This window comes from Chiloscyllium plagiosum, chromosome 2 (genome assembly GCF_004010195.1).
Source record: "Chiloscyllium plagiosum isolate BGI_BamShark_2017 chromosome 2, ASM401019v2, whole genome shotgun sequence".
Taxonomy (NCBI): domain Eukaryota; kingdom Metazoa; phylum Chordata; class Chondrichthyes; order Orectolobiformes; family Hemiscylliidae; genus Chiloscyllium; species Chiloscyllium plagiosum.
In genome coordinates this window covers 30183728-30199052 of record NC_057711.1, presented here as the reverse complement: position 1 = coordinate 30199052, position 15325 = coordinate 30183728, and the positions used below count along the sequence as shown (strand labels likewise).

Below are 15325 nucleotides of genomic sequence, written 5' to 3'. Positions count from 1 at the left end.
TATCACCCTCACCTTAACCTCCTTCCACCTATCGCATTTCCAACGCCCCTGCCCAGAGTTCATCCTCCCTACCTTTTATCTTAGCCTGCTTGGCACACTTTCCTCATTCCTGAAGAAGGGCTCATGCCCGAAACGTCGATTCTCCTGCTCGTTGGATGCTGCCTGACCTGCTGCGCTTTTCCAGCAACACATTTTTAGCTCTGATCTCCAGCATCTGCAGTCCTCACTTTCTCCTACCAGATTCTTCTGTAAATACTCTACAGTGGTCATCTCCAGATGGCAAAGCCAAAGGAGGTTTGGCAGCAGTGAACTAGCTTAAACAACTCTAACCTAATACCATACACTGGTAGAGATGGCAATACCATAAGCTGCAAGCAGTGGTCTTCTAGAAAGAAATACTTCAAACCAAGCAGGGATATTGCCCAGGAGTGCTGCCTGCAAGCATGGACTGTTTCCTTATTTGGAGAATTATGAACGGCACTGAACACAGTGCAACCATCAGCAAATATTATCCCTTTTGACAATAAGTGGAGAGATCATTGACAAAGCCCCCGAAGACGATTGGACCAAGGACACTGCTCAAGAACTGATGCAGTGCGCTGAAGCTGAGCCAACAACTGTGCTGTTTTCCTTTGTGATAGGTATGACTCCAATCAATGAGATTTATACCATATTCCAATTGACCTAAATTTTATTAGGACTTCCTGATGCCATATCAGTCAAATTCTGCTTTGTTGCCAAGAACAGTCACTCTTATTCATTATCACAATTCAATTGTTTTGTAATCCATGTTAGGAACAAGGGTTGGTGACGATTCGCCACGGCACATTCACCGCCGCCCATTCGCCACTGCCGGTTCGCCACCAGCGTTTCTCCCCTGGGGTCGTTTGACCTCTGGAGACTATGCGCCACCGGAAAGATATATATGTAATGATTGTTTTCCCTCCCACCTGTTCTTTCATACTTCTCAGTCCCCTTTATTTATACAACAACATAGTACATATTGATAAAAAAAGAGGTGAAATAAATATTATTTTATTAGTTTATACATAATCTGTCACAACTCAAATTAAGCATCAATGAGGATATTGCTTAGTAAGTGTCACTTGATAAAACTACAGCTGAAGATTGAAAGTAAATGGAACAGCCAGGTCACATTGGGCAATTTTACATGTGTTTTGGCTTTTACTGAAGGTAGCTTACTAGGACTGCATCTAGGTTTGGAGCACAGCTGGATGTTTCATCCCAGCCTTCGCTATGTCAAGTGCCAGGTCTCGGTAACAAGTGGAATTCATCAACTTGACTGAAGACTGACATCTGTGCTGTTCTGAGCTAAGCAGTTGGCCAAGATGGATTATCCACTTAGATAAAGATGGTTACTAACACTTTATCCGTGTCCTTTACGCTGATGTTCTGGGCTGTCTATTCATTCAGAATGGAAGTGTACATAGATCCTCCTGTTAGGCATTAGTTGAAGTATGATTATTCACTGCTGTTGACAACAGGATGTGGAAGTACTGCAGCGCTTTGATCTAATCAGTTGGACATGGGAGTGCTTAGCTCTCATGTTATTAAATCACATTTGTTGACCTGTGATATGGCATCATCTAGTCAGTACCTCTAGTTGTTTAGTTTGGCAGGAAGAGTGGGAAAGCAGAATGTCACTTCTGGAACCCAAGGTGTGGAGGGTTTTAGATAGCCTTGTGCCTGAATCAAAAGAGTTAGAAAGCAGATACAGCACATAATCAAGAAAGCTAATGGGAGGAATTGATATAAAGACAAAGATACTATCTTTCAGTTAAGCAGAGCATTGGTGAGACCTCATTTCAAATACTATGTGCAACTTTGGTTTCCTTATTTCAGGAAGTATGCTGAAATATACTTCAGGAGCTGAGGCTGATCAGAGCAGGCTTTGATTGATACCTGGAATGAGCAGGTTATCTTATAAAGAAAGTTTGTACAGGCTGGGTTTGTTTGCTGTGGAGTTTAGAATAATGGGAGGTGACTTAATTGAAGTGTATAAGATGGTCTTGAGAGGATGGAAAGGATGTTTCCGCTTGCGAGTCAGACCAGAACTAGGGACACTGTTTTGAAGTTAGAGTTTACCCTTTTATTGGTAAAGTGAGCAATATGCCAGGACATGAGATTACAGACTTTGGTAAAGTTCAATGTTTGGGGCTGTTGATAGTTCATGAACAATCCTCCCTCTCATTTTCAAGCTCCCTCTCGTAACGTGGTGGGTGGATAGGTGGGGGAGGGGTGGGAGGGTGACGGGGATTATCTTCCTTCCAACTAGCCTTCTCTTCAAAACCTACCCTCCAAACCCCCATCCTTGGCCAAACCCACCATGCCTAATCATCCTGATATAGCTGACTGTAGGGTTCCACTGGTCCCCTTTCCTGCAATCCTAGCAAGGGCCACAATTGAGCTTTTGGTCTTGTCCTGATTGCCAGCAAATTGGATTGGCCAACAGCTCCAGAGGATGGAAATTCTTCCCATGCAAGGGAGTAAATCTCACTGTCCATAAATGTAGCCCACCCACTCTGAGAGATGGCTGGGTGATGGGTGTAATTTCAGCCGATTAGCAGATAACCAATTTAAGATTGTCAGTTGGTCTTTCAGCGTAGTGCACTTGCATGAATTGGCAGATACATATATTAATACATAAAGTCAACTGGTCCCCTTTGCATTCAGAAAGAACCTGTACACAAATTGTACCTGTTTCAACTCAACAAAACAGTTGATAGCCATTCTCTAGTCCATTTCCTAGGGCAATGCATGATAAATCAGAGTCACCTGCTTGAATTAAATTTAAACTAAGTTTGGCAGTTAACTCTCATTCATCATGTGACTGGTGTATTCTCCTGGGCAATGTCTCGACCAATTAGAGTTCACTCGCTAAAATAATCAGCACTCTCTTCTCAGTATGAAAAGGTTGCTTTCTCTTTTCATTCATATTCCTTGCAAATTGTCTCCATGAATGCAAGACAAAATGCTTTGATGAAGTTTGTCCTTTTCAGCAATAGTCTAGATTTGTACTACCCAATGCGTATACATAATCCCTGTTATTGTGAGATGAATGGACATTATAGCTAGACTGGCTTTTAACATTGCAGCTTTTGTATGTTTCTAATAATTGTATAGTCCCAATAATGGTTCCTACTTTCTGTTAGAAACAAGGAAACTTAATTATTTAAAAAGCATCTGGATGGATATATGAATAGGAAGGGTTTGGAAAGATATGGGCCGGCTGTTGGCAGGTGCAACTAGATTGGGTTGGGATATCTGGTTGGCAAGGACAGGTTGGTCTGAAGGGTCTGTTTCCGTGCTTTACATCTCTATGAGTCTATGAGTGACAGAGTAGAGATCTTAAAGTTATTTCTACTCTGTATCAGTCATTTATCTGTTGGTCCAGCGTCACTGTTTAAGCAGAATTTTGGAACATTATGTGCCTAATGAGCTTTTTCTTTGAAATTATTTTGCAGTTCTTGACCTTCTTTCTCTGTCAGAGCACAGAGGTTATGTGGACCTGCTACAGCAAGCTCTGACTGAACCTCCTGCAGTGAATGAATTCTATATCCTGGCAACATTCAAACTGCAACCAAAGACACTTGCTGCCATTTTTGGGCTTTATTCCACCAGAAGCAACATTAAGTACTTTGAATTTTCAGTGTTGGGTCGACTGAATAAGGGTAAGAAGACGAGTTTTAATCATTTTCAAAAATTAATTTCCAGGATGCATGCATCACAAGCAACACTGGTATTTATTTCCCATTTCGAGTTGTCCTTAAAATGTTGTGGTGAGGTCTTCTAAACCAATCAGTTCGCAGGAATCTCACCTCTGCATCAGAAGGTTGTGGGTTTAAGTCCCACATTTGGATAAGAGGTTAAACCTTGCCCATTACTTCCACATCATAACTGACTACACTTCAAAAGGATATCATTCTGGGATCTCCTGTAGTGAAAGATACAAGTAATGCATAAACGTTTTTCAAGTCTTTTCACGTGGCTGAGGGGTCCTATAATACTATGAGGAAGAGATGCCAGTGTTGGACTGGTGTGGGCAAAGTCAAAAGTCAAATGACACCAGGTCATAGTCCAACGAGTTTAAATAAACCCGTTGGATAATAAGTAAACCTGTGCGACATCTGGCATGAGGAAGAGAGTTGTAGGAGTTTGGCCGAACAACAACAAAAGAGAACAGAAATATTAGTCGAAGGCACAATGGTGTTTAACCTGGAGGGTGAAGGTGTTTCCATGCACCTGTAACCCATGTCCTCCTGGTAGGTGAACCTTCGGGTTTTTGACACACTGCTGAAGAAGCTTTGGTAAGTAGCTGCAGTATACCCCGTCAACCGCAGTCACTCCCACCTCACTGCGAGAATGCTGCCCCTCTGCATACATTTGATAGAAAGCTGTAAAGAGGCTTGGAGTCTCGATGATGTATGGACACTGATCTGGATTCAAATGCAATACCACGCTAAAATATAAAGAGTATCTGCTTCATGCCAGCAGTGTAGTTACACTGTAAATGCACCTGGTGGAAATGTTCCTATCCTGCATCACTTGGTTCAATATGACCAAGGTTCAAAACACCCTATACTTCTCTGTTAAGAGAATCTGTATGTTTCTGGCCCAGTAAGAAAGGAGGCACTACTGGTTCCAATTCTGAGGAAATGAAGAGGATCAAGTGACATTAAGGGAACATTTAGGAGAAAATGATCATAGTATCATTAGATTAGATTAGCTATGAAATACATGATATGGAGGAGCTAGTGTTGGACTGGGGTGGACAAAATTAAACATCACAAACACCAGGGTGTAGTCCAACAGGTTTATTTGAAAGCAGTAACTTTTGGAGTGCTGCTCAGGTAGCTGTTAGCTATCTGATGAAGGAGCAACACTCTGACAGCTAGTGCTTCCAAATAAACCTATTGGATTATAACCTGGTGTTGTGAGATGTTTAGCTATGAGATAGGATAAGATACAATCCAGAATCAAAATAATTAAATGTGAGGACAGGTAAATTATAACAAAAGATTGGCTTTCAATACTACTTACAATATTGAGATAATCCCATGAGATTTGCCACGAAAAGGAAAAATGGAACAAATCAATCCTGAGCACTCCAGGTGAGAACAGTGAAGATGAGGAATCTGGCAGATGTCAGGTGGTTGAATATAGAAGGTTCAATTAAATATAGAAGGTTCAAAATGGACGTAAAGAAAAGAATAAGAGAAACATGGTGAGAAAGAGAAGAGACTGGCAGCTAACATATAAAGTAATCCGATGGTCTTCTACAGGCATATAACAATTAAAATGGTGGAAAAATGAGAATCATGGTTGACTGTTAATCAAAAAGAGGATATAGGCATGGAGACAAGAGCACTGCTGAGATACTAAATAAATATTGGGATCTATCTTTACTGACAAATATACTGCTGCTCAAGTCATAGTGGAAGAGAATGTAGTTGAGATTCTGAGTGAGCTAAAAGTTGACTTCTGTATGTTCCTATAAAGAGATTGTACTGGAAAAGTTGGCTGTGCTTAAAGTTGGCTTATTGTCCAGAGTTCAGAAGAATAACAGTATTCCCATTAAAATACTCAAGATCATGAAGGGGTTTGATAAGGTAGACACTGAGATATTAGGCTTGACTTTACATACCTCCCTCAAGCACGTTTTGAGCAAGAGTTGAAGTCCAAACTGATGGGCCCAGCCAGTGCTTTTCCACCCACCCTTTGGCTGACAGGCAAAACACCCAGCCTCCACCCCTTGCCCCATTGGTCACCCTTCTTAAAATGACGTATTCAGATTGTCTGACAACTCCTGGGGGAGGGTGCCATGTCTGACTGGCAGACTTCTTATTTGTCTGTCAGCTATGTACCAGCCTTACTTCTAGGGGAGGAGTGTTTAGGGGTAGAGATCCCACTTATCGTCCCAACATAGAATTCTGTTTTTTGTTTCCCTGAATGAGAATTTAGACAAAGCTCGTGGAACAAGTAGACAAGTTGATAGAAGGAATCTAAGTCAGTGAAGAATGAAACCATTCATTTATGTAGGAAAAATAATGAGAGTCAATTTAACATAAAGAGTACAATTCTAAAGGGGCAGCCAGAGCAAAGGGACTCGGAGGTAAATGTGCAGACATTACTGAAGGTGGAATACAGGTTGAAAAGGTGTTCATAAAGTATATGGGATCCTAGGCTTTGTCAAAGCTAGCATCTAGTACAAAACTAAAGAAGTTGCGATGAATTTGTAAAAAATTCCAGTTGAGTCTCAACTGGAATATTGCATGTTGTTCTGGATACCACACTGTAGAAAGGATGAGAAGGAATTAGATAGTGTGCAGAAAGGTTCACGAGAATAGGTCCAGGGATGAGCAATTTCAGGTAGATAGATGGATTGGAGAAAGTAAGCTGTTTTACTTAGAGAAAAATAAAAGATTTGGTTGAAGACTTTTAAATTAAGAAAGGTCTGAACACAATAGAGAAGAAGAAAATATTACTTACCACTGGTGCAAGGGTCAGTACCAGAGGGCACTGACTTAAGGTGATTAGCAAAAGAAGCAACCAGTGGCATGAGGGGAAATATTTTTTACAGTGTCTGACATATTCTGGGTGAAAGAGCAATGGAGGAAAATTAAATCCAATTTTCAAAAGAGAATTGGATAATTATCTGAAGTGAAAATATTTCTACGGTGATGGAGGAAAGGTGGGGGAGAGGGACTAATTGAGGTACTCTTCCAGAGCGCTGGTACAGTCCTGAATGGCCTCCTTCTCTGCAGTAAACTTTCAATGAGTTTACGGTTCTCTGACATTCTGACCACATGTCTGCTCCATCACCAAGACTGTTTCCTTGCACCTCCTAAAATTGCATCTTCCCAGTCCTGCCTCAGCTCATTTATTACTGAACCCCTCATTCATGACTTTGTCATCTCATGATATGACTGCTTCAATGTTTTTGTGACCAATTTCCCCTTTTCCACTTACACTAACTTGAGCTCATTCAAAATTCTGCTGCCCCTATCCTAACTTGTATCAAAGTTTGCTCATCACCACTGCTGTGCTCATTAAACTGCATTGGCTTCCACTCCTGCAATTCCTCAAATATATCCTTGATTATGAACCTTTCCACGACTATGCCACAAGCCACTTCCTACCTCTTACATCTCTAAGATCCTTCAAAATTGCTTGTGCTCCTCCAATTCTGGTTTCTTGGAAATCTCTACTTGTAACCAATCCCCTTTAGCTGCATGGGTACTAAGCTTTGGAAATCTGTCAGTAAGCTTCCCTACCTCTCTGTCTCTTTGTTTCTGTAAAATGCTGCCTAAAACTTACTACTTTAACTAATCATCTGTTTTAACATTGGCTTTTGTGGTTTGTTATGAAATTGTGTTAAAACATCCTTGGAGAAAGGATATCTAATACATTAAAGAAGCTATGTAAATGCAAATAATTGTAGCCATGCATCAATGTTGCAAAACTGAGGTAAATGTAAATGAAGCCTGAATTAAAAGTTTGAGTCTGTCAGCAGGCTAAATAGAATGATATCCCCTGGGAGAAGGGTTCTCACCTTGCTTCACTTCTGAGCGATTTTGAGCTTTAATGTTACAGAAGGTTAGCATTGCTGTGATCTATTTCACACTGACGCTACACTTATACTATAAATGCATCATTTTAGCATTTGAACATTTAGCCATGGTTTAGGTCACCATTTGCATCAACCTTAGGTACAAGATTACATCTTGCAATGAGGTAGATGAGCTGCACACACACGTTGCTAAACATATTCACAAGCCCTGATAAAGCTAGAAAACAGCAGGCCACCTCAAACAAGCACAGAGAACACTCAAGAGACTCTGCAGGTCTGGCTGCATCTGTGGAAGCAGAAACAGTTAACATTTCGAGTTTGGTATGACTTTTCTTCAAACCACCTGAGCCCTTTAAAATATCTAGGTGATCTTAATACTAACTCTTTAGACAAGTTGAACAAATTAAAGCTGTTTCCATTGGCTGATAGTACAAGGACATGGCAACACAGAATTAAGGCTTTGGGTAAGGCATGCAGGGAGAATGTGGGGAAGCGTAGTATTACTCAGTGAGTGGTCGCGAACTGGAACTTACTGCTGAGCCAAGATAATTAATGATTTCATAAGGAAATTAGACGATCACTTTAGGGGAATACACTTGCAGGGGCACAGGGGTAAAGCAGGGGAATGGGACTGATTCTTGCTCTCCACAGAGCTGGCTGGACACTGCAGGCTGAATGGCCTCTGTCTGTGCTGTATTGACTCTATGATTTTACTGATCATTAACATTATACACAAATTTGAGCCTGTACATTATGGAGGTATCTCCTCACCTTCGTCCAGGATATTCATTCACTGTGAACGAAACCATTGCTAAATTTCTTTGTGCTTGGGCAATTACATTGGCAAAGTGTTTTGACAATAATTTGTGTCCTGATTGGCTATGCCTTATATTTCACTGAAGCCTCCGTCCTGATAATTTCCACCAAGCCTTCACCCTTTTTCATATATTGACACTATGGTTCCTTTCCAGCAATTGCACTTTAATGTTGCTCCCTACTCCACTGACCTTTTTATTTCAGACATCTGACCTTGCCCTCACCTCTCTTACATCTCCTTTAAGATTTTGTTACTCCAATCTCCATCCTGAGTTTTTATACAAGATATCCTTCCTCTTTCCTACTTTAGCCTCTAGAGTGAGAGAATCCCTAGCCTTTGAGATATCCTTCTTCATCTGAATTAACTTTCTCAGTGATCCTCTAATTTCACTGCCTTCCTTCTTCCTACACACTTTTGCCTCCATACTCATGATAATTCACTGAGCCTTGCCATGTGACGTGGTTTCCCTACTCTCTCCTTCTCATCTCTGAACTCAATCTGCGCTTCCAACTCTATTTCCAACAGCATCTGGCACTGGAAAAAAAACAATTTCCAGTGGCTTAGTCTTTGGCCAATCACACATCACAATTCTGATAATTTTCTCAGTGACTCCCTTGCCAGCACTTTCGATGGAATGTCCCCAAGTAAAATCTTTACTTTCTTCAATTTTATTTATTCAGCCTAGCACAACCTCCATCTTTTGGTCTTTGAATCAATAGATGAGACTTAAGTGTAGATGATGGATAATTAATTTAGCCCCAATCACCATTTCTGCCCATCAGGATCCACTAGGCCTCAGCTTCAGCGGTCTGCTACTGCAAAATAGTCTTGGAGAGAAGAGCTAACCTCTGGATTTTATTTTCTGGTTGCAAACATCTCCTTTTCTCACCTGCACTTCCAACAATAATGGCTATAATAGGTTTCCATTGGAGTTTCCAGTTCCCTTGCAGAGTCAGTTCCTTGTAATAATGTTTGGGATATCCTTTATTAAAAGCCATCATTAACCCAAGATTTATGATGAATTCCGAAACTATTTTGTGTATTTTAAGTGTAAGCGGGGCTTGAAGGTGTTATCCTCCTGTTTGTATCAGGATATAGGAATGGCCTCATTTGTTTCTCTGTTTCTGTTTACAGCCAGCCTTCGCTATGTGAAGAATGATGGGAAGCCCCAGGTGACCACATTTCACAATGTCCAGCTGGCAGATGGGAAACGTCATGCTGTCCTGCTCAGACTGAAAGGCCTGCAGCATGGGCCGAGTACAGCTGAGCTCTATGTTGACTGTACACAGGCAGGTGTCGCCCACAATTTGCCAGCCTTGTTCACTAAAATGCCACAGACTGCAGACTCTGTTGAAATCCGAACCGCCCACAGAAGAGCGCAGGTATGCCTGGAAAAATAAAATATTCAGTTTGTAAATTGTACCATTCATTTCCGTGGACTGGGGGAGGGGTGGGAGCACAAATCAATGGTACTGCTCAAAATGTTAAGTGAGAGTTTTGTTCAAATTGATGTTTTTAATTTTAGAAAACAGTGGAGTCGATGGCTAATCAGGAAACAAAATAAAGCAAAGAACTGCGGATGTTGGAAATTAGAAACAAAAGTGGAAATTGCTGCAAGATCTCAACAGATCCGGCAGCATCTGTGGAGCGAAAGTAGAGTTAACCTAGTCTGAAGAAGGGTCACCAGACCTGGAACGTTAACTTTGCTTTCTCTTGAATATTTCTAGTAATTGCTGTTTTTTATAATCACAGAACAATCTGATTCATGGTTAGATTATTTTTAGGATAAAGATTTTGAATTGTCCATTATACTTACGATGTTCACACATTATTATAATATGTGTTATTATTATAATGGTGTTACCTTTGACAGAATAACTGAGAAAATTGGTGACTGATAGCAGCCTCGATCCTACATAGTGACAGAAAGGCACATGCTCCTTCTGTTCTGAAAGCTGCCACATTGAACTGAATATCCAATAAACTGCCAAAAGTATTGATTAGAGTCTTTGTGAAATTGGCCCCAGTACTAACTCACCATGCGAAGAACATAATAACATTAATAAAGGAGTAGGCCATTCAGCCCTTCGAATTTGCATCACCATTCAGTGTATCATGGCTCATCATCAAATCTAGAATCCTGATCCCACTTTCTCCCCATACCCTTTAATCCTTTTAGCCCAGAGAATTATATCTAACTCCTTGAAAACACCAAAGATTTTGGCCTCAACCACTTTCTATGGCAGAAATTCTAACGGCTCACCACACTCTGGGTGAAGAAATTTCTCCTCATCTCAGTCTTAAATGGCCTTTTCAATATCCTTGAACTATGACCCTTGGTTCTGGACTACCCTGCCATCAGAAACATGCTTCTTGTATTTACCTTGTCTAGTCCTGTTAGAGCTTTATAGGTTTCGATGTGTTCCCCTCATTCTTCTAAATTCCAGAAAAGTCCACCTCACAACTCATGACACTAATCGGCAGAAGGGTTGAATTTTTTTTTCAAGTTCTCAACTACCACATGATGGCTTTTCCTTATTGACAGCTGGCTTACACTTGGATGTATTTGCCCATTTTCTCCATTCAACAACTGATTTGTTCCATAATGGAGAGGCTCTCAAATTACAAAATGGTAGACAATTCTGGAATTCACAAGTCCCAAGCTTAAACACATCATTTCCCATTTTCATAGGGATAAATATGGGGTTGAGTCAAGACTTCTGCTTTATAGAGGCAGCTGACCATGTATAATCAATAGCTGCCTCCACCGAAGAGGAATTTTGATAGCCTTGGAATGTGAATCCCAATGTGCAGAGTAGACCTGGTGAGAGCAAATTAGAATTAAGAACATTTCTTTCACTTTCAGTGTGCCCCTTTGAAGATGTAAGGCATACCTTGGGGTTTGGATCCAGGACACTTACTGGGTGCAAGGTTTGAGATGCCATATGGTGAAGGTCATATATGTTTCTCTCTGGACCCTTTTGTATTTCTTCCCTCTCACCTTAAGCCTATGGTCTCTCATTGAATATGGGGGAAAAGCTGTTGGCTATCTACTGTCTCCATGCCAGTTGGCGTTTCCCCAAGGTGACCATCACTGAACACTGTCACCTACTTCAATCATAAGTGGAGCTTCCATCCAAGGAAAGAAATGGAGAGCACTCCCCATGGTTGTCAAGGTCATCTTGACCTTTAACCTTCTACAACAACTTCCTTCCAGGTTGCAGCAGCTTATAGCAGTGAGAGATCTCGATTACTGTACGAAACTCTATCAGAGAAATGCCAGAGTTTCTTTACATCAGTGTCCTTAGCATTTTCCCAAAGTTAGAGAAGGGAGCATTAGACTTCCTCAAATTCCAAGGAGCCCAGTGTGCTCCATTTTCAGTCTCTAACCTTTATGAATGGAGAAGGATCTGACTCTGCTTATGTTCTGTTTGTTTGAGATTACAGATCACACATCTTGCAGGGCTACGTCTGACATCAGAGTGCTCCTGACACATCCTAACACTATACTATGAATGTAAAAATCACAGGGGTGTTCTCTCATTAATAATGCCAGGTTGCTGGAATTCAAACTTCACAATGGAAATTAGAGTTCAAAACGTATATGAAATGCCCACTCTATCTGAGATTTATAATAAGTTAAACTTATATACACATTAACAAATACGGCTGATTTTTAAATGTGTGCAAGGTTTCCCTGCTATCTGACCATATGCATAAAATCACTCCTGTAATGTGTGCTAAAATCACAGCATGTCTAACCTTTAAAATCCTAATGAATTCCTGTTTCCATAGCAATCTTATCCCATGAAGTAAAGACTATTAATCATTGGGTAAAGTTCAGTGATTCGGGAAAGAACTCTGTTCTCACAAAGACTGGGAGAACTTTAGGGGGAATAGCTGGGCTTCTATGGGAGAGGCATCTATAGCATTTGTTAGGATGATGGAATTGCTGCTCCCTCATCATCCACTCTGCCAGTTCCCCTGTCAGTGGCAGAGCAGATGGCTGGGAGTAGTCAGGATGATAATGATTCACTGGGAATGGGAGACTAATCTACATAGAGACAAAACAACTGCAGATGCTGGAAACCAAGGTGGACAAGCAGGAGGCTGGAAGAACACAGCAAGCCAAGTAGCAGAGGTAGAGAAGTCAACGTTTTGGATGTAACCCTTCTCCACAACTGAGGGTGGGTGTAAAGGGAGCTGCAGAAATTGGGGGTGACGGGGACAGGGTGGTGAAGTGGGGATAGATGAAGAGAGGTAGAGAATATGACCTGGTCGATCAATGGGAGGAATCCGATAGGTGGCAAGGAGGAGTGGAAGGGAATCTTAGTGGAAGGGAATCTAAGGGCGGCACGGTGGCACAGTGGTTAGCACTGCTGCCTCACAGCGCCAGAGACCCGGGTTCAATTCCCGCCTCAGGTGACTGACTGTGTGGAGTTTGCACATTCTCCCCGTGTCTGCGTGGGTTTCCTCCGGGTGCTCCGGTTTCCTCCCACAGTCCAAAGATGTGCAGGTCAGGTGAATTGGCCATGCTAAATTGCCAGTAGTGTTAGGTAAGGGGTAGATGTAGGGGTATGGGTGGGTTGCGCTTCGGCGGGTCGGTGTGGACTTGTTGGGCCGAAGGGCCTGTTTCCACACTGTAAGTAGTCTAAACAGTCTAGTCTAAGTAGTCTTAGCTACTACTGGATTGGTTGTTTGCTGAGTTGCTCGAGCTACCAGACACACTGATGGCCATTTTGAAGAAAGTGAGGACTGCAGTTGTTGGAGATCAGAGTCAAAAAGTGTGGTGCTGGAAAAGCACAGCTGGTCAGGCAGCATCTGAGGAGCAGGAGTGTTGACGTTTCAAGCATAAACTCTTCATCAGGATGACATTCTGATAGATATGTCTTCAGGACCGGACCAGAAATATCCAATGTTACTATGGGAAGCAAGGAATGAGTTGGCTGCAGGTCTGGCGATGATCTTTGCAACCTCCCTCTCCTTGGGAGTACTACCAGATGATTGGAGGGAGGCGAATGTTGTTCCTTTGTTTAAGAAAGGGAATAGGGAAATCTCTGGGAATTACAGACTAGTCAGTATTCTGTGATAAGCAAGGTACTGGAAAAAATTCTGAGAGATAGGATTTATGACTATTTGGAAAAACATGGTTTGATTAAAGGTATTCAGCATGGCTTTGTGAGGGGCAGGTCATGCCTCACAAGCGTTATTTGAGGATGTGACGAGACAAGTTGATGAAGGTCAAGCAGTGGATGTGGTATATTTGGATTTCAATAAGGCATTTGAGAGAGTTCCCTATGGTAGGCTCATTCAGAAAGTTAGGAAGTATGGGATACAGGGAAATTTGGCTGTCTGGATACAGAATTGGTTGGATGAAAGAAGACAGCAAAGTGGTAATGGATGGAAAATAGTCCGCCTCAAGGTTGGTGACCAGCAGTATCCCGCAGGGATCTGATCTTGGGCCGCTGCTTAATATAGTTTTTATAAATGACTTGGATGAAATGTGGAAGGGTGGGTTAGTGAATTTGCCAATGACACAAAGGTTGGTGGAGTTGTAGATGTTGTTGCCTGCGCAGCCCTCAACACTAAGACATTGACAGGATACGGAGCTGGGCTGAGAAGTGGCAGATGGGGTTCAACCTGGATAAATGCAAATTGATTCATTTTGGAAGGTCGAATTTGAATGCTGAATATAGGGTTAAAGACAGGATCTTGGCAGTGTGAAGGAACAGTGGGATCTTGGGATCCATGTACATAGATCCCTCAAAGTTTCCACCCAAGTTGATAGGGTTGTTAAGAAGGCATATGGTATTTTGGCTTTCATTAACAGGGGGATTGAGTTTAAGAGCCGTAAGATTTTGCTGCAGCTCTATAAAACCCTGGTTAGACCACACTTAGAATATTGTGTCCAGTTCTGCTCACCTCATTATAGGAAGGATGTGAACACTTTTTAGAAAGGGTGCGGAGGAGATTTACTAGGATGGTGCCTGGTTTGGAGGGTCTGTCCTATAAAGAGAAGTTGAGTGAGCTAAGGCTTTTCATACTGGAGAGTAGAAGGAAGAGAGGTAATTGAGAGGTGTACAAGGTAATGAGAGGCATAGATAGCGTAGATAGCCAGAGACCTTTACCCAGAGCAGAAATAGCTGTCATAAGGGATCATAATTTTAAGGTGATTGGAGGAAGGTATGGGGAGATGTCAGAGGTAGGTTCTTTACACAGAGAGTGGTGGTTGTGTGGAATGCGCTGCCAGTGGTGATAGTAGACTCAGGTATTAGGGACATTTTAAGTGACTGCTGGACAAGCACATGGATGGCAGTAAATTGAGAGGTGTGTCAATTAGATTGATCTTAGATTAAGATATATACTCGGCACAACATCGTGGGCCGAATGGCCTGTATTGTGTTGTATTGTTCAATGTTCTAATTAACACCCAAGAGCATTCTGTTGTCTGACTACTTCTTGTTAAATATTCTATCTGGTGGCCATACCATACTCATTGGGCACCTTTCTCAGCTGACACCCTACTGAGCTGGCATCCTCCTTACTCATCTAGCATCACACCGACTGGCATCCTACTCAATTGGAATGTGAATGACTTTGGATCCTGACATCAAACCCACCTGGCATTCTACTTACCTGTCACCCTACTCTCTCAATACTCTCTCAATACCACTTACGTACTTATTTTTTGATAGCAACTGTCCAAATGGCTGTCAGAAACTTTAAATGTCAGAATATAGCAGCTGACTGCTTTGAAGATAGGGCATGGTTTGCCTTGTTCTGACGGTTTGGTACGTTGGAAGTACTGATTTCCATTTTGGAATGACCCTGAGCAATATCTCCTCCCAGAAACATGGAAGGGGTCGAGTGGCAAACTGCATGAGATTGCCATTCCGTGGAAAAATTGGCCAAGTTTG

General features: G+C 41.8%; 1 protein-coding gene across 1 annotated transcript in view; it reads left to right on the top strand.

Moving 5' to 3' along the window:
- LOC122558293 (thrombospondin-4-like) overlaps nt 1–15325 on the top strand; it is a 124684-nt gene that overhangs the window by 7171 nt on the left and 102188 nt on the right. The window contains exons 2-3 of the mRNA XM_043706705.1: nt 3486–3692; nt 9543–9790. Coding sequence (XP_043562640.1) covers nt 3486–3692; nt 9543–9790 — 455 coding nt within the window. The remainder of the gene's footprint in view (nt 1–3485; nt 3693–9542; nt 9791–15325) is intronic.